This window comes from Symphalangus syndactylus, chromosome 17, assembly GCF_028878055.3.
Source record: "Symphalangus syndactylus isolate Jambi chromosome 17, NHGRI_mSymSyn1-v2.1_pri, whole genome shotgun sequence".
NCBI lineage: Eukaryota > Metazoa > Chordata > Mammalia > Primates > Hylobatidae > Symphalangus > Symphalangus syndactylus.
Genome location: NC_072439.2, coordinates 14,254,522 through 14,272,386, shown reverse-complemented (window position 1 = coordinate 14,272,386; position 17,865 = coordinate 14,254,522). Strand labels below are relative to the sequence as shown.

Below are 17,865 nucleotides of genomic sequence, written 5' to 3'. Positions count from 1 at the left end.
AACTCAACAAGAATGCAAGCACTCTGTAGCCAGGTCCATGAGATGCAGCCAAAGCTGTTCTCAAAGGGAAATTTGTAGCCTCCAAATGCATTTAATAGGAAATGAGGAAGAATGGAAACAGTAGCATGGATGTCAGATTCAGATGAAGAGAAAAAGGGGCAGAAGCCCTTGGAGATTTGAATTCAGCTTCATAGATGGGGAAACTGAGGCCAAGAAAAGTTAAGTCACTTGCCAAATGTCACAAAGCAAAGGTTTTCATGACAGAGCTGGAATTCAGAACCAGGTTTGGTTCCCCCCAAGCCACTGTCTACGGACCGTAGAGGCTTTTGGCATTACTCACTATCGGATTGTATTTTTAAAATGACTTCATTTAAAAAAAGCAATATCAACATACCATGAAGTCAAAACAAGAGTTTTTTTGTTCTTTTCAGTGAGCTTCCTGGTTGCTCAAGTTTATGGTAAATACCTCCTCTTGCTCAAAGAGCTATCCCTGTCCCCAGGAATGGTGCCTTGCAAACCTTGATCCTTGAACTCTGGGTTGGGGGAAGTGAGGATGCAACTAGAGAGACTCTTGGATGTCCCCCAAAATCAGGAAACAAGGAAAGAAAAACCTCGGTTTTAGAAGCAGGGTCAAAAAGGGGTTGAACAGGAAACAATTTCCAGGAAGCAATTTTGTAATCCTGACCCCTCCCCTTCCCCTGCCTGGCTTAGGCTCAGCCCCTATCAGGAACTGGACAGGGGTGGGGACTTCCCCAGGGTTGGTTCCCCTGCCCCCAGTCCAGGCAGGTATAAGGCCACCTCCGCAGGACAGGACAACCCAGAAGCAAAAGAGAAGAGCCACCATGTCCTCCTGGAGCAGACAGCGACCCAAAAGGTAGGTCCCCACACTACCTGTCCTAGGCAGGTTTGAACGCCAGGCCATGTGGAGATACAGGACATTCCAGCTAACCCACAGAAGTCACGGGGAGCAGATACAGGCCTGATGGCTGGGACAGATCAACCTTAACTGTGACAGAAAGATTGGCACACACACACACACACACACACACACCCGCAGAAGCCCAGGTGGGTATGGGCAGCAGGGAGCCGGGGGAGGCTTCTTGTTAGAGGCCTGGGGCCACAGTGACCAAGGCTGTCCAGACCATGTTTGATGGCTGCCGGGCCAGGGAAGCCCGGGAGGAGGTGGGAAAGCCCCAGGCTTCCAAGGGTTATGGTGCTAAGTGTAAACCACTGCTTCCCAAGGCTAAATGCCCACCCTCAGACCTGGCCAAAGCAGGACACGCTTTTCATGTTCAGAGGCTGCCGTAAGCTATGATCATGCCAATTCCCTCCAGCCTGGGCAACTGAGCAAGACTCTGTCTCAAAAACATGAACCTGAACATCTGTCTTCCTCCAAGCACTCAATTGGTCAAGACTGTACAGAAAGACCAGGATCCCAGAGCAGAGAAGTCTTCATGGAAAAGAGGGCATTGGAGCTGGGGCTTTGAAGGATGAATAGGAGTTCACATCAAAAAACAGAGCCAGGGAGACAAGGACTGACCCAGAAAATAAGCCAGATCAGAAGAAACTAGCCAGTTGGACTGTGAATAATTAACAGCCCATGGGGGCTAGGCTGGTGATGGGGAAGTGTATTCATATTATGCGGGAGTTACACTCAGAAACTCAACTTTCCTAGAATTATAATTCTCCCTGGAACAGGGGCCACTTCTGGCAGCAGTTGGGGGTGAGGGTAGAAGCTGGAAGAGGAGGAGGAAGCAACTGCCCTAGTCCAGGTAAGAGATGAGGCAGCATAGTCCAGGCTGGTAGCCGCAGAGATGGGAAGAAGTGGGCAGATTTGCGGGTGTATTTTCACCTAGCTGAGTGTATTTTCACTGTGGTTTAGTAAGCATCTTCTGTTACTGCCTGCAGCCCAGGAGGCATTCAACCCCATCTTTCTAGAACTCTGTCCCTGCTGCTGCTGTTGGCAGCCTCAGCCTGGGGGGTCGCCTTGAGCCCCAAAGACTGCCAGGTGTTCCGCTCAGACCATGGCAGCTCCATCTCCTGTCAACCACCTGCCGAAATCCCCAGCTACCTGCCAGCCGACACCGTGCACCTGGCCGTGGAGTTCTTCAACCTGACCCACCTGCCAGCCAACCTCCTCCAGGGCGCCTCTAAGCTCCAAGAATTGCACCTCTCAAGCAACGGGCTGGAAAGCCTCTCGCCCGAATTCCTGCGGCCAGTGCCGCGGCTGAGGGTGCTGGATCTAACCCGAAATGCCCTGACCGGGCTGCCCCCGGGCCTCTTCCAGGCCTCAGCCGCCCTGGACACCCTGGTGTTGAAAGAAAACCAGCTGGAGGTCCTGGAGGCCTCGTGGCTGCACGGCCTGAAAGCCCTGGAGCATCTGGGCCTGTCTGGGAACCGCCTCCGGAAACTGCCCCCTGGGCTGCTGGCCAACTTCACCCTCCTACGCACCCTTGACCTTGGGGAGAACCAGCTGGAGACCTTGCCACCTGACCTCCTGAGGGGTCCGCTGCAATTAGAACGGCTACATCTAGAAGGCAACAAATTGCAAGTACTGGGAAAGGATCTCCTCTTGCCCCAGCCGGACCTTCGCTACCTTTTCCTGAACGGCAACAAGCTGGCCAGGGTGGCAGCCGGTGCCTTCCAGGGCCTGCGGCAGCTGGACATGCTGGACCTCTCCAATAACTCGCTGGCCAGCGTGCCCGAGGGGCTCTGGGCATCCCTAGGGCAGCCAAACCGGGACATGCGGGATGGCTTTGACATCTCCGGCAACCCCTGGATCTGTGACCAGAACCTGAGCGACCTCTATCGTTGGCTTCAGGGCCAAAAAGACAAGATGTTTTCCCAGAATGACACGCGCTGTGCTGGGCCTGAAGCCGTGAAGGGCCAGACGCTCCTGGCAGTGGCCGAGTCCCAGTGAGACCGGGGGCTGGGGTTGAGGGTGGGGGGTCTGGTAGAACACTGAAACCCACTTAGCAAATAATCTTGCCTTTGGCTGGGCGCAGCGGCTCACACCTGTAATCTCAGCACTTTGGGAGGCCAAGGCGGGCGGATCACGAGGTCAGGAGATCGAGACCATCCTGGCTAACACGGTGAAACCCTGTCTCTACTAAAAATACAAAAAATGGCGGGGCGCGGTGGCTCACGCTTGTAATCCCAGCACTTTGGGAGGCCGAGGCGGGCGGATCACGAGGTCAGGAGATCGAGACCACGGTGAAACCCCGTCTCTACTAAAAATACAAAAAATTAGCCAGGCGTGGTGGCGGGCGCCTGTAGTCCCAGCAACTCGGGAGGCTGAGGCAGGAGAATGGCGTGAACCCGGGAGGCGGAGCTTGCGGTGAGCCAAGATCGCGCCACTGCACTCTAGCCTGGGCGACAGAGCGAGACTCCATCTCAAAAAAATAAAAATAAAAATAAAAAACAAATAATCCTGCCTTTTACAGGTGAGACTCGGAGCTGTCCATTGTGGCTGGGACCCCGTTTCACCCACCCATGCTTCCTAGAACACACGATGGTCTTTCCTTACCCATGCCCAAGGTGTGCCCTCTGTCTGGAATGCCATTCCCTGTTTCCCAGATCTCTGGAACTCTGGGTTCTCCCAGCCCCCTTGTCCTTCCTTCCAGCTGAGCCCTGGCCACACTGGGGCTGCCTTTCTCTGACTCTGTCTTCCCCAAGTCAGGGGGCTCTCTGAGTGCAGGGTCTGGTGCTGAGTCCCACTTAGCTTGGGGTCAGACCCAAGGGGTTTAATAAATAACCCTTGAAAACTGGATCGGATTAATTGGCTTTCATTGTGTTCCTGGCATCTTCTCAAATCAACTTCCTAGGACTCCAGGGTGAAGGAGGAAAAGAGGCATGGCCCAGGCCCTGGGGTGCGGGATATGGTCTCCCTAGGGGATGACAGTTGGGATCAATGGCCTGTGACTTCTCCTCTCCCTTCCCCCATCCTGGGACCTAACTAGAAATAAAACCTTGACCGTTGCCCGGGTGTCATTTTACCAGTGGATTTCTGCCAGGGCTTGTGTCCTGGGAGAAGGTTTAAGTTAAACCAGATTGCCCAGGTCTCCAAACAATTTGTCATGCTGGCCTGAGATCATCTAAGGGGGCACTTGCCCCGGGCAAGGTTGCAGGGGCAGGATGGGGCTGAAGGGATGGGCAGAGTCCCGGGCCCACCTGCTGATACAGCATTGGCCATGTGGGGGCTGCAGTCAGATTTGGGAGACCCTGGGGCTTGGGGGCATGTCCAGTTTTCCCAGCTCCCTAGAAAATGACCATGCAGCCTGGCGCCATGGCTCACGCCTGTAATCCCAACACTTTGGGAGACTGAGGCAGGCAGATCACCTGAGGTCAGGAGTTCGAGACCAGACTGGCCAACATGGCAAAACCCTGTCTCTACTAAAAATACAAAAATTAGCCAGGCATAGTGGCACGTGCCTGTAATAGCAGCTACTTGGAAGGGTCAGGCAGGAGAATCACTCGAACCTGGGAGGCGGAGGTTGCAGTGAGCCAAGATCGCGCCACTGCACTCCAGCCTGGGTGACAGAGTGAAACTGTGTCTCAAAAATAAAAATAAAAATAAAAATAAAAAGACCATGCCTACATCTGTGGTCATTCCAGGCACGGCAATGAAAAGGCAGGGTTCTGGGGTCCAGCAAGGCTCAGTTTGAATAGGATCCCTGGCCGGGCGCGGTGGCTCATGCCTGTAATCCTAGTACTTTGGGAGGCTAAGGCAGGCAAATCACGAGGTCAGGAGTTCAAGACCAGCCTGATCAATATGGTGAAACCCCATCTCTAGTAAAAATACAAAAATTAGCTAGCTGTGGTGGCGGGCGCCTGTAATCCCAGCTACTTGGGAGGTCGAGGCAGGAGAATCACTTGAACCCAGGTGGCGGAGGTTGCAGTGTGCCGAGATCGTGCCAGTGCACTCCAGCCTGGGTGACAGAGTCAGACTCTGTTTCAAAAAAAGGAATAGGATCCCTCGCTTGCTATGGTATGCAGGGCAAGTGATTTATGATCTCTGAGCCTCAGCTTGCTCATCTGTGAAATGGGGATCCTAGGGAAAGGGCAGGCCTGGCTTCCGGCTTAGTTAAGGGGCAGATTAAGAAATAAAAAGAGGCTGGGTGCAATGGCTCACACCTGTAATCCCAGCAGTTTGGAAGGCTGAGGTGGAAGGATTACTTGGGGCTCAGGGGTTGAAGACAAGCCTGGTCAACACAGGAACATCTCGTCTCTCCAAAAAATTTAAAAAGTTAGCTGGCCGTGGTGGTGTGTGCCTGTGGTCCCAGCTACTTAGGAGACTGAGGCGGGAGGATCACCTCAGCCTAGGAGGGCAAGGCTTGCAGTGAGCTATGATCACACCACTGCACTCTAGCCCTGGGCAACCGAGCAAGACCCAGTCTCAAAAATCGATAAATAACAATAATTAATAAGAAAAGTCAGCAGCGAGTTGGCCAAGGTCACTCAGCAGGGCTATGGGGGCTATGATCGCATGGACTGTCTCTATGGCAACAGCAGTGAGGGTGACAGGTGGCCAGACTTGGTCCGGGAAAGTATAATAGCTCAATCTTTTGAATCTAGCGCTCCCGAATTGCTATGGCAACCGTAGGGCCCTGGGCTGGCTCAAGGAGAGGCCGAGGGAAGCCTGGAGCCACGCCCCCTGGGCACGCCCCCGCACGGCCTCTCCCCATTGGTCAGTTCCGGAGGCCCCCCCCCACTCCGCGAGCAGCTATAAGAGGAACGGGCGGGACTAGCGGGAGGAGCGGAAACTTGAGCCTGGGGTCAGCGGAGACACCTGGGGTCTGAAGCCGCTCGCGCCCAGGTGAGTGCCCTGAGGGCGGCGTCCAGGAGCGTCCCCGGGGCTCAGGAGAGGAGCTCCAGATAGGGTGGTTGGGCGAAGGTCTGGCGGCGTGGGACGGGTACGACCGGCCAGAGCAGGTGGCTGGGACCCTTGGCCCAGTTGGCCCCAGCTCAGGACCCAGTTGGGCGAGGACCAGGCCTCAGAGGACGCGGGGTGGCAACCGGAGGGATCGCAGGCGGCAAGTCTGAGGCCTGAGGTCGAGCTCCCCCCTCTAACTCTAGCTGGCTGCGTGACCTTGGGACCAGCATGGACCTGCTGCGTGCCTCAGTTGCCCTGTCTGTCAAATGAGCTGTGAGTGGACTAGGACCCAGCAGCTACCACCTCCAGCCGTCTGGGGTGCTTGGGCAGTTCTGGGCGTAGGCAAGGGCCGCAGGGGTAGCAGGGACCTCCCCCATCTTACAAAACAGGAAACAGCCCAGAGAGGTGAAGGTGCTTGCCAAAAATCCCACAGCTGGCCAGGTGCAGTGTCTCACGCCTGTAATCCCAGCACTTTGGGAGGCCGAGGCAGGCGGATCACTTGAGCCCAGAAGTTTGAGACCAGCCTGGGCAACATGGCGAAACCCCGTTTCTACTGAAAATACAAAAATTGGCCGAGCATGGTGGCACGTGGGTAATCCCAGCTAACTGGGAGGCTGAGGCAGGAGAATCACTTGAACCTGGGAGGTGGAAATTGCAGTCAGCTGAGATGGCGCCACTGCTCTCCAGCCTGGGCGAGAGAGATTCTGTCTTTAAAAAAATAATAAAAATAACACCGCAATTAATGGTAGCATTTGAACCCAGGTCTTTCTCACCTCAGAGACCATGCTTCGAGTCACTCCAGCAACCCCACCTGGCCAGAGGCTCATTATTGGACACCTTCTGTGTACAGAGGTCTGGACATGCATTGTCTGAGCCCCACAGAATGCCCTATTATGCAGATGAGGAAACTGAGGCCCCAAGAGGTTTGAGAGTTGCTAGAGTCACAGAGCCCAATTTGACAGGATCTGACGCCTGGGCAGGTGCTCCCTTTACTCAATCCTGCCCCGCAGGGTGAACCTGTTTGCAGCACGATGTCCGAAGACGAGGCGGCTCAGATCCCCAGACCCAGTGTGTGGGAGCAGGACCAGCAGGTGAGGGCTGCCCCTCCCATGGAGTGGGGACACAAGGAATTGTGTGGGACAGTCCCTTCTAGGAGCGTTTCAGGCCAGGTATCCCGCCCCACTCCTCTTCTTGCTGGGAAAACCTGAGTCATAAACTATTTTGGTCCATGGAGGGAATGGTCTATTTCCTAGTGGGGGCTTAATGAGGCCCTGGGAGGGGAGTATCTCTCAAAGACACCCAGCTGGCTTCTGTGGGCCCTACCCAACCCTTTCCCTCTCCTCCGATCCCTGGGTCTCCACCTGTATCCTTCTGTCTCCATGTCCACCATCATGGCGCCCTCAATAACAACAACAATAGTAAGAGCAGCAATCACCGTATCGGTCGCAGTTCCAAGAGTTTCACATATATTGGCTCCTTGAACACCCATCACAACCCTAGTAACGCATTTCATAGATGGGGAAACCAAGGCACAGAACAGTTCAGTTGCTTGCCCAAGTTCACACAACTTGCAGGCAGCTGAACCAGAAGTGAACAGAGGCCACTGTGCTCCAGGGGCAGTGCTCGGAACCCCCAGAATCTAACATCTCCTCCCTCGAGCAGACAGATCACAGTCGACCCTTTAACAACATGGGTTTGAACTGCACAGGTCAGGCTGGGTGCGGTGGCTCACGCCTGTAATCCCAGCACTTTGGGAGGCCAAGCGGGCAGATCAACTGAGGTCAGGAGTTCGAGACCAGCTTGGCCAACTTGGTGAAACCCTGTCTCTACTAAAAATACAAGAATTAGCCCTGTGTGGTGGTGGGTGCCTGTAGTCCCAGCTACTCGGGAGCCTGAGGCAGGAGAATCGCTTGAGCCCTGAAGGCGGGGGTTGCAGTGAGCCGAGATCACGCCACTGCACTCCAGCCTGGGTAACAAGAACGAGACTCCATCTCAAAAAAAAAAAAAACAAAAGCCAGGTGCGGTGATGGCTGTCTGTAATCTCAGCTAATTGGGAGGCTGAGGCAGGAGAATCTCTTGAACCCAGGAGACAGAAATATGCAGACCTTTTTCAACCAAATGCAGATAAAAAAAAAATATAGTATTTGGCCAGGTGCAGTGGCTCATGCCTATAATCCCAGCATATTAGGAGACTGAAGCAGGAGGATCGCTTGAGCCAGGAGTTCAAGACCAGCATGGGCAACACAGCAAGACTCTATCTCTATAAAATAAAATTAGCTGGGCACAGTGGTGGGCACCTGTAATCCGAGGTACTTGGAGACTGAGGTGGGAGGATTGCTTGAGCCTACGAGGCTGAGGCTGCAGTGAGCCGTGCTTGAATCACTGCCCTTCAGCCTGGGCAACAGAGCAAGACCTTGTCTTTATTGAAAACAAAAAAACTGTGACCAGGTGCAATGGCTCAGGCCTGTAATCCCAGCACTGTGGGAGGCTGAGGTGGGTGGATCACCTGAGGTCAGGAGTTCGAGACCAGCCTGGCCAACATAGTGAAATCCTGTTTCTACTAAAAATAAAAATAAATTGGCTGGGCGCGGTGGCTCACGCCTGTAATCCCTATACTTTGGGAGGCCAAGGCAGGTGGATCACCTGAGGTTGGGAGTTTGAGACCAGCCTGACCAACGTGGAGAAACCCCATCTCTACTAAAAATACAAAACAAAACAAAACGAGTATGGTGGCACATCCCTGTAATCCCAGCTCCTCAGGGGGCTGAGGCAGGAGAATCACTTGAACCCAAGAGGCAGAGGTTGCGCTGAGCCGAGATCGCACCACTGCACTCCAGCCTGGGTGATAGAGCGAGACTCCGTCTTAAATAATAATAATAATTGCCAGGTGTGGTGGTGGGCACCTGTAATCCCAGCTACTTGGGAGGCTGAGGCAGGAGAATTGTTTGAATCCAGGAGGAGGAGGTTGCAGTGAGCCGAGAAGGTGCCACTGCACTCCAGCCTGGGTGACAAGAGTGAAACCCCATTACAAACAAAATTGTAATGCTCTGTGTACGCCATGGGAAGAGGAGCCCGTGCATGCAGGAACCATGACACTCTCACATCCGCATTTATCTTCACCGCCTCTACAGTACACCACGATGCTCAGTACTCCATCCTTCCACTCTCACATCCCTCATCCTGGCCCAGAGAGGGGAAGTAGGTTGAGGTGTGGCTGGGGTCCCACTTCCCCCAGGGTCTCCCTGATGCCGACCCTTCCCGCAGAACGTGGTGCAGCGCGTGGTGGCTCTGCCCCTGGTCAGGGCCACGTGCACCGCGGTCTGCGATGCTTACAGCGCGGCCAAAGACAGGCACCCGCTGCTGGGCTCCGCCTGCCGCCTGGCCGAGAACTGCGTGTGCGGCCTGACCACCCGTGCCCTGGACCACGCCCAGCCGCTGCTCGAGCACCTGCAGCCCCAGCGTGAGTGCCCCGGCCTGTGTCCCCAGGAGCTGTGGCTTGCCTGCCCCGCCCCCGTCCCGTCCCATCCTCCTTGGTCTATCTGCATGACATTCCTGGGGGTCATCTTCAGCCTAGCCACCTGTCCCACTGCCATGCCACCTCTCCTCAATCTTTTCACTTAAGTCTCTCTTTAATCTGATCACCAGCTGGGCATGGTGGCTCATGCCTATGATGCCAGCACTTTGGGAGGCCGAGGCAGGAGGCTCACTTGAGGCCAGGAGTTCAAGACCAGCCGGGGCAACATAGCGAGACCCTGTATCTCAAAAAAAAAATTTTTTTTTTTTTTTTTTTTTTTTTTAACATCTGGCTGGGTGTGGTAGCTCATGCCTGTAATCCCAGCACTTTGTGAGGCTGAGGCGGATGGATCACAAGGTCAGGAATTCAAGACCAGCCTGGATAACATAGTGAAACCCTGTCTCTACTAAAAATACAAAACTTGGCCAGGAGTGGTGGCACGCACCTGTAATCACAGCTACTCGGGAGGCTGAGGCAGGAGAATTGCTTGAACCTGGGAGGCGGAGGTTGCAGTGAGCCAAGACCGCACCATTGCACTCTAGCCTGGGCAACAGAGTGAGACTCCATCTCAAAAAAAAAGAAAAAAAAAAATCTGATCCCCTGACAGGCGCCGTGGCTCATGCCTGTAATCCCAGCATTTTAGGAGTCCGAGGCAGGCAGATCACTTGAGGTCAGGAGTTCGAGACCAGCCTGGCCAACATGGTGAAACCCCATCTCTACTAAAAATACAAAAAATTAGCTGGGCGTGGTGGTAGGCACCTGTAATCCCAGCTCCATGGGAGGCTGAGGCAGGAGAATCGCTTGAACCTGAGAGGCAGGGGTTGCAGCAAGCCGAGATCGCGCCACTGCACTCCAGCCTGGGTGATAGAGCTAGACTCTGTCTCTAAATAAATAAATCTGATCCCCTGGCCCTCTGCCCTTACCTGTTTACTGGCGGGGCCCCTCCTCTCTGTCCCTATTCCGTCTGTCTCCCTGTGTCCCCTCATTTGTTGGCCTGAGGTGGCTTGGGTCCATTTGTCTCTCCAGGCCCCCTCCCCTCTGCGCCTGCCTCTGCCTGTCCTCAGCCCCGCAGCCTCCACTCTGCAGTTCTCACATCTCTGTGGACCCCTGAGCCGATGACAGGCGGGGGACTACAGGACCCTTGGCCTCTAGTCTGACCCAGGAAGAAGGTCACCTGAGGGTCCTAGCTCAGCACCTCCTCACCTCCCTCTCAGCCAGCTTCTGTGACCTTGAGTCTGTCCTCTGGGCCATCTGAGCTGGGCACGGCTGGAAAGTCACCTTGGTGCTGGGAGAACAGGGTGGGTGGCAGGGCCCAGGCAGGAGGGCAGAGGAGGCAGTGGCCTACCCATACACTCAGGGCCCCCAGTCTCACCTAGGGAGAAAGGCAGATCCCCCTGTGATCTAAGCCTTCTCCCCATCTACCTCTCCTAGGCTCTCCAGGAGCCACAGGTATCTGCACCATCGTCTTTGGTGTAAGCGGTTTCTTGGTGTAACGTCTCAGGAAGCCTGTCCATCTCCTGGTGTGGGTCTCATTTCCATCATTCTGTTTTGTCTCTCCCTGTCTCTCCTGGTCTCCTTCCTTCTCTGTCTCTGCTTCTCTCTCTAGCATTCCCTCCCTCTACAACTCTCACTGTTTCCCTATCTCCCTCTGTGTCTCCCCGAGTCTCACTCCCCACCTCTCTCCCTTCAGTGGCCACCATGAACAGTCTCGCCTGCAGGGGCCTGGACAAGCTGGAGAAGAAGCTTCCCTTTCTCCAGCAACCTTCGGAGATGGTACCCCGGACAACTAGACATGGGGACCTCCAGCGGGGGCAGGACAGACTAAAGGCGGGAGGGAGGGAGGGATGGTGCCAGCCAGGCTGTTAGTTAACTCGAGAAAAAACAGCCAGGTTAAGATAACTGCAACATGTGTGTGTGTGTGTATGTATGTATATATACATATATGTATATCTGTATAGTGTATATATGTGTATATATGTATAAGTGTATATATGTATATACGTATACATGTATATATACGTATATGTGTATATATACGTATGCGTATATATACGTATACGTATATGTGTATATATATACATATATGTGTATATATACGTATATGTATATGTGTATATATGTGTATGTATATGTATATATATGTATGTATATATATATGTATTGCTAGTAAGGGCTGGTAACTCCCTCAACACCCTCTGTGAAGGAAGGGTTTTATCACCTATTTTATAGGGGAAACTGAGGCACAGAGCCAGGAAGAAGTCCAGGGATCTTTGAATCCCAGCCCCAGGGAACTAGGGTGGCAGAAATGGAGCTGGAGTCCCGCGGTGCCTGGAGTGGGGGGGGCCCTTCCTTCCAGGTGGTGACCTCGGCCAAGGACGCGGTGGCCAGCAGTGTCACGGGTGTGGTGGACCTGGCCCGGCGAGGCCGGCGCTGGAGCGTGGAACTGAAGCGCTCCGTGAGCCATGCCATGGATGTCGTGCTGGAAAAATCAGAGGAGCTGGTGGATCACTTCCTGCCCATGACGGAGGAAGAGCTCGGTGAGGACGACACCCTCAACCCTAACCCCTGAGTCCTGCCCCGTCCCCATCCCCCCATGGTACGGATCAGAGAGGTCTGAGACTCACCCAAGGTCACACAGCAGATCAGCAGGAAACATACAACTCGAAACCAGGCCTGTCCTCTCTCCCGGTCACTTCTATGGACCCCAACCTGCATCCTGCCAGGAGTCAGAACACCCAGACCCTAAGGGCATACAGGGCTTTTAGACTTGAGGTCCCAAACTGGTGGCCCCCCAAATGCCTATACAACATGTTTTAAATATTTTCATTCTTTGCATGCATTTAACAACCAGATTTTGCATTACATGTCCCGATTCTTGGCTTGTTTTGAAAAACTAGACACACTGCCGGGCACAGTGGCTTACGCCTGTAATCCCAGCACTTTGGGAGGCCAAGATGGGCAGATCATGAGGTCAGGAATTCAAGACCAGCTTGGCCAACATAGTGAAACCCCGTCTCTACTAAAAATACAAAAAATTAGCCAGGCATGGTGGCAGGTGCCTGTATTCTCAGCTACTCGGGAGGCTGAGGCAGGAGAATCACTTGAACCCGGGAGGTGAAGGTTGCAATGAGCCGAGATCGCGCCATTGCACTCCAGTCCGGGCGACAGTGCAAGACTCTGTCTCAAAAAAAAAAAAAAAGAAAAACTACTAGACACAGCCAGGGTATTGTCTGCCCCTTCAGATGGTTTGCTTAGCCCCACTAGTCTCCAGTGGTTATGTCGTATCTACTTTGATGGTTTTTGGTACCTGCCTGGCCCTGGAGACCATGTGAATGTCCAACTCCAGCCTTACGGCACTGGAAGAATGTATGGGCTTACCCCAACCTTAGCAGAAAAGCAGGGAGGCGGCTGGGCGCGGTGGCTCACACCTGTAATCCCAGCACTTTGGGAGGCCGAGGCAGGCCGATCACAAGGTCAGGAGATCAAGAACATCCTGGCTCACACGGTGCAAACCCCGTCTCTACTAAAAATACAAAAAATTAGCCGGGCCTGGTGGCGGCCACCTGTAGTCCCAGCTACTCGGGAGGCTGAGGTGGGAGAATGGCGTGAACCTGGGAGGCGGAGCTTGCAGTGAGCCGAGATTGCACCACTGCACTCCAGCCTGGGCGACAGAGTGAGACTCTGTCTCAAAAAAAAAAAAAAAAAAAAAAAATTTTTTTTAGAGATGGGGGTCTTGCTATGTTGCCCAGGCTGGTCTCCAACTCCTGGGCTCAAGTGATCCCCCTGCCTTGGCCTCCCAAAGTGCTGGGATTACAGGTGTGAGCCACTGTGCCTGGACTATGATATATTCTTTTTATTTTTTTCCACCATATCTTGTGTGGATTTTCTCTTTATTATTTTTCATTTTTTTAATTTTAATTTTTTTTTGAGACGGAGTCTTGTTCTGTTGCCCAGGCTAGAGGGCAGTGGCGTGATCATAGCTAACTGCAGCCTTCAATTCCTGGGCTCAATTGATCCTCCTGCCTCAGCTTCTCAAGCAGCTGGGACTACAGGCACGCACCACTGTGCCCAGCCCTGGCTACTTTCCGTATTTCTTTTTTAGAGATGGGGTCTTGCTGTATTGCCTAAGCTGGTCTCAAAGTCATCCTCCCTGGGCTCAAGCAGTCCTCCCATCTCGGCCTCCCAAAGTGCTGGGATTACAGGTGCATGCCGCTGCGCCCAACCTATATTTTTAAAAGGCTGCTTAAAAGGCCGGGCGCGGTGGCTCAAGCCTGTAATCCCAGCACTTTGGGAGGCCAAGGTGGGCGGATCACGAGGTCAGGAGATCGAGACCATCCTGGCTAACACGGTGAAACCCCGTCTCTACTAAAAATACAAAAAAATTAGCCGGGCGTGTTGGCGGGCGCCTGTAGTCCCAGCTACTCGGGAGGCTGAGGCAGGAGAATGGCGTGAACCCGGGAGGCGGAGCTTGCAGTGAGTCGAGATCGCGCCACCGTACTCTAGCCTGGGGGACAGAGCAACACTCCGTCTGAAAAAAAAAAAAAAAAAAAGGCTGCTTAAAAGAATGGTTAAGCAGGCCGGGCACGGTGGCTCATACCTGTAAACCCAGCACTTTAGGAGGCCGAGGCCGGTGGATCAGTTGAGCTCAGGAGTTCTAGACCAGCCTGGCCAACGTGGTGAAACCCCATCTCTACTAAAAATACAAAACTTAATCAGATGTGGTGGTGCATGCCTGTGGTCCCAGCTACTTAGGAGGCTGAGGCAGGAGAATCGCTTGATCCTGGGAGTCAGAGGTTGCAGTGAGCTGGGATAGTGCCACTGCACTCCAGCCTGGGGGCAGAGCGAGACTCTATCTCAAAGAAAAAAAAAATGGTTAAGCAGTTTGGGGCCAACGTGCCTGAGTTCCAATCTGGGTCTGCTTCTTGCATCCTGCAGGATCTCACCTCTCCCTTGCCTCGGTTTTCCTCCTGTGTAAAACAGGGCCCACAATAGTGCCTACATCTTAGGGTTTGGGGAAGACCAAATGGGTTGATGTCAGTCAAGGGGAACTGTGAATGTGGGAACCTGTGGCTTCTGTACCCAGAGGTGGGTGAGCAGATGTGGAGGGGGTGGCTGTGCTGACCCCGCGCTGTCCCCGTGCTGTCCCCGAATCCTGTCCTCCAGCGGCACTGGCAGCTGAGGCTGAGGGCCCTGAAGTGGGTTCCGTGGAGGATCAGAGGAGACAGCAGGGCTACTTTGTGCGCCTCGGCTCCCTGTCAGCGCGGATCCGTCACCTGGCCTACGAGCACTCTCTGGGGAAACTGAGGCAGAGCAAACACCGTGCCCAGGACACCCTGGCCCAGCTGCAGGAGACGCTGGAGCTGGTGAGAGCCCGCTGCCCGCCTCTGCTCCGGGATGCAGGCCAATCAGCATGGATTGAGCGCCAGCTGAATACCAGATCCCGTGCTAGCCTGAAGCAGGAGGCGGAGCTGGGTGCAGCTGTCTCCAGCTGCGTGTGTTCAGGGCTGGGGGACCCGGGCCTGGAGGAGCCCAGGGATGTCATGGCTCTGCCTGGAGAGTCAGGGAGGGGTTTTGTGGAAGAGGGGAAGGAGAAGCTGGAATTTATAGCGAGTTAGGGTAGGTCAGAAGAGAGCCTTCCTCTTCTGGTGCCGTCCTCATCAGAATCCTCCCATCCTCAGCTCTTCCCTCCCCGCAGCAGTCACCAGAGGGCACCTGTGAGCCCCTGAGTCAGGTCTGTCCCTTCTCTACCCACAGCCCTCTATGGCTCCCACCTCCCTTGGGGTCCAAGCCCAAGTCTTCCCCACGGCCCTGCACAACCTGCCTCGGTCTCCTAAATGCTTACTGAGGCCAGATCAGTGGTCCTGGACCCCACCGCCACCCCTAGATCCCCCAGCTCTGAAGACTGCCATTTCTGTCCTTGCAGATAGATCACATGCAGTTTGGGGTGACCCTCACCACCCCGGCCCGCCCTGGGAAGGTGCACGAGCTGTGGGGGGAATGGGGCCAGCGCCCTCCGGAGAGCCGCCGCCGGAGCCAGGTGAGACCGCAGGAGTGCCAGGTGAGGTGGTGTCTGCCACCAGGCCGCGGAGGAAGAGGGGGAGTGACGGACTGTGGGTCAGCCTAGTACTGCTGGGAAACCCAGCTCAAGATATCTCAAACCAAGTGCTGAGCTCAGTTAGTTGAGGTGTCTGTGGGGGGAAACTGGGGCAGGTTTAAGTCCCATTGTGTGTTTTACTCATGTATTTATTTTGAGATGGAGTTTTATTGTTTTATTTATTTTTGAGATGGAGGGAGGTGGGAGGAGAGGGGCGTGTTGGCCCAGGCAAGCAATAGTCCCTGGCTTCCCACTCCTTCTCTCTTTCCCTCCCTCCACATTCTCTCCCTGAACCTATAGCCTATAAACCATCTCTCCGCTTTCCACTTTATTTTTATTTATTTATTTGAGATGGAGTCTCACTCTGTCGCCCAGGCTGGAGTGCAGTGGCACGATCTCAGCTCACTGCAACTTCCGCCTCCCAGGTTCAAGCGATTCTCCTGTCTTAGTCTCCTAAGTAGCTGGGACTACAGGTGCCCACCACCACGCCCGGCTAATTTTTTTTTATTTTTGGTAGATACGGGGTTTCACCATGTTGGCCAGGCTAGTCTTGAGCTCTGCACCTCAGGTGATCCGCCCGCCTCGGCCTCCCAAAGTGCTGGGATTACAGGCATGAGCCACCGCACCCGGCCCCATTGTGTGTTTATGAAGGAGACTGAGTCAGGGCTGGGTCACGTTCTGTGTCTATGGGGGACAGGACTATGAGACAGGTTGATAGCCCCACTGTGGGTCCATCAGAGAAACCGGGGCAGGACAGCAGTCCTCCTGGGCTTCCATAGGGGAAACTGAGGTCCCCGCCCCCTGCAGGCAGAGCTGGAGACGCTGGTGCTGTCCCGCAGCCTGACCCAGGAGCTGCAGGGCACAGTAGAGGCACTGGAGTCCAGCGTGCGGGGCCTGCCCCCCGGCGCCCAGGAGAAGGTGGCTGAGGTGCGGCGCAGCGTGGACGCCCTGCAGACCGCCTTTGCTGATGCCCGCTGCTTCAAGGACGTGCCAGCGGCCGCGCTGGCCGAGGGCCGGGGTCGCGTGGCCCGTGCGCACGCCTGCGTGGACGAGCTGCTAGAGCTGGTGGTGCAGGCCGTGCCGCTGCCCTGGCTGGTGGGACCCTTCGCGCCCATCCTTGTGGAGCGACCCGAGCCCCTGCCCGACCTGGCGGACCTGGTGGACGAGGTCATCGGGGGCCCTGACCCCCGCTGGGCACACCTGGACTGGCCGGCCCAGCAGAGAGCCTGGGAGGCCCAGCACAGGGATGGGAATGGGGATGGGGACGGGATGGGTGTTGCCGGGGACATCTGCGAGCAGGAACCTGAGACCCCCAGCTGCCCGGTCAAGCACACCCTGATGCCCGAGCTGGACTTCTGACCCATGGGCCAGTGGAGGCGGGGAGGAAAGGCCACCTGCACGCCCCGATCCCTGCTGCCCCCTGGTGGCCACACGTAAGCATGAGGCCTTGGCCTTGACCCTTCTTTGGAATCAGGCCCAACTCAGGATCCCTCACCACCGTTTTGGTATTGGACTCTCCCATTTTTTCCTTGAACACATGGACAAAGAGGCCCAGGGGGAGCAGGGCCTCGAACCCAATTCAGGCCAACCTGAGCCACAAGCTGGGTTCTTCACCTATGCCCTGTTCCCCAGCTCCATGAAGCTCATCCAAATCTTTCCAAGGGGCTGGGCACAGTGGCTCACGCCTGTAATCCCAGCACCTTGGGAGGCTGAGGCAGGTGGATCATCTGAGGTCAGGAGTTCGAGATCACCCTGGCCAACATGATGAAACCCTGTCTCTACTAAAAATATATATATATATATAAAAAAGCCAGGCATGGTGGTGTGCACCTGTAGTCCCAGCTAGCTGTGAGGCTGACGCAGAAGAATTGCTTAAACCCGAGAGGCGCAGAGGTTGCAGTGAGCAGAGATCACGCCACTGCACACCAGCCTGGGTGACAGAGCGAGACTCCGTCTAACAAAAAATAATAACAGCCTCCCCAAGAAATACACATTTTGCCCAATGCCTTCTGTTTGGGGCTTTGAAAAGTAGAGCCCTGACTGGGTGTGTGGCTGACACCTGTAATCACAGCAGTTTGGGAGGCCAAGGTGGGAGGACTGCTTGAGCCCAGGAGTTGGAGGCTGCAGCGAACCATGATCTTGCCCCTGCACTCTTGCCTGGGTGACACAGCAAGACCCTATCTCAAAAATGTTTTTAAAAAATACTTTCCAGGGAAACACACATTTTGCCCTATTTGGAACTTTGAAAAGTGAGCCCTCCTCTGCCCGTGGGCTGTCCTGCTCAGCCTGCCATACCCGCTTGCTTTGCTGTTTGAGATTTGCCCCCAGAATAAAGGTCCTTTTCGTTGAAAGGCCCATGTGTGTGTTCCAGCCAGGGTGGGTCTC

General features: G+C 54.8%; 2 protein-coding genes across 7 annotated transcripts; both read left to right on the top strand.

Moving 5' to 3' along the window:
* The first annotated feature begins 708 nt into the window (after positions 1-708).
* On the top strand, positions 709-3,767 carry LRG1 (leucine rich alpha-2-glycoprotein 1). The gene is made up of 2 exons (XM_055250482.2): positions 709-874; positions 1,909-3,767. The coding sequence occupies exons 1-2, from the start codon at positions 843-845 to the stop codon at positions 2,918-2,920; spliced, it is 1,044 nt and encodes a 347-aa protein (XP_055106457.1). The 5' UTR covers positions 709-842; the 3' UTR covers positions 2,921-3,767.
* A 1,891-nt stretch (positions 3,768-5,658) lies between these two features.
* Positions 5,659-17,831, top strand: PLIN5 (perilipin 5). 6 transcript variants are annotated; one of them, XM_063620810.1, is made up of 9 exons: positions 5,659-5,815; positions 6,076-6,145; positions 6,883-6,963; positions 9,137-9,332; positions 11,077-11,159; positions 11,743-11,923; positions 14,550-14,749; positions 15,310-15,423; positions 16,288-17,831. In XM_063620810.1, exons 3-9 carry the CDS (start codon positions 6,904-6,906, stop codon positions 16,837-16,839), a joined length of 1,386 nt encoding a protein of 461 aa, XP_063476880.1. In that variant the 5' UTR covers positions 5,659-5,815; positions 6,076-6,145; positions 6,883-6,903; the 3' UTR covers positions 16,840-17,831. The 6 variants fall into 6 exon arrangements, with proteins under 6 accessions (XP_063476880.1, XP_055106432.1, XP_063476881.1 ...); XM_055250457.2 differs by lacking the exon at positions 6,076-6,145 and having other exon boundaries at positions 5,660-5,815; XM_063620813.1 differs by lacking the exons at positions 6,076-6,145; positions 9,137-9,332 and having other exon boundaries at positions 5,749-5,815.
* Positions 17,832-17,865: the final 34 nt, after the last annotated feature.

Coding starts and splice junctions, on each gene's coding strand:
- LRG1 (XM_055250482.2), top strand. CDS start 843: ATGTCCTCCTGGAGCAGACAGCGACCCAAAAG. Junction 875..1,908: donor AGCAGACAGCGACCCAAAAG/GTAGGTCCCCAC, acceptor TACTGCCTGCAG/CCCAGGAGGCATTCAACCCC.
- PLIN5 (XM_063620810.1), top strand. CDS start 6,904: ATGTCCGAAGACGAGGCGGCTCAGATCCCCAGACCCAGTGTGTGGGAG. Junction 6,964..9,136: donor TGTGGGAGCAGGACCAGCAG/GTGAGGGCTGCC, acceptor CCCTTCCCGCAG/AACGTGGTGCAGCGCGTGGT. Junction 15,424..16,287: donor AGAGCCGCCGCCGGAGCCAG/GTGAGACCGCAG, acceptor CGCCCCCTGCAG/GCAGAGCTGGAGACGCTGGT.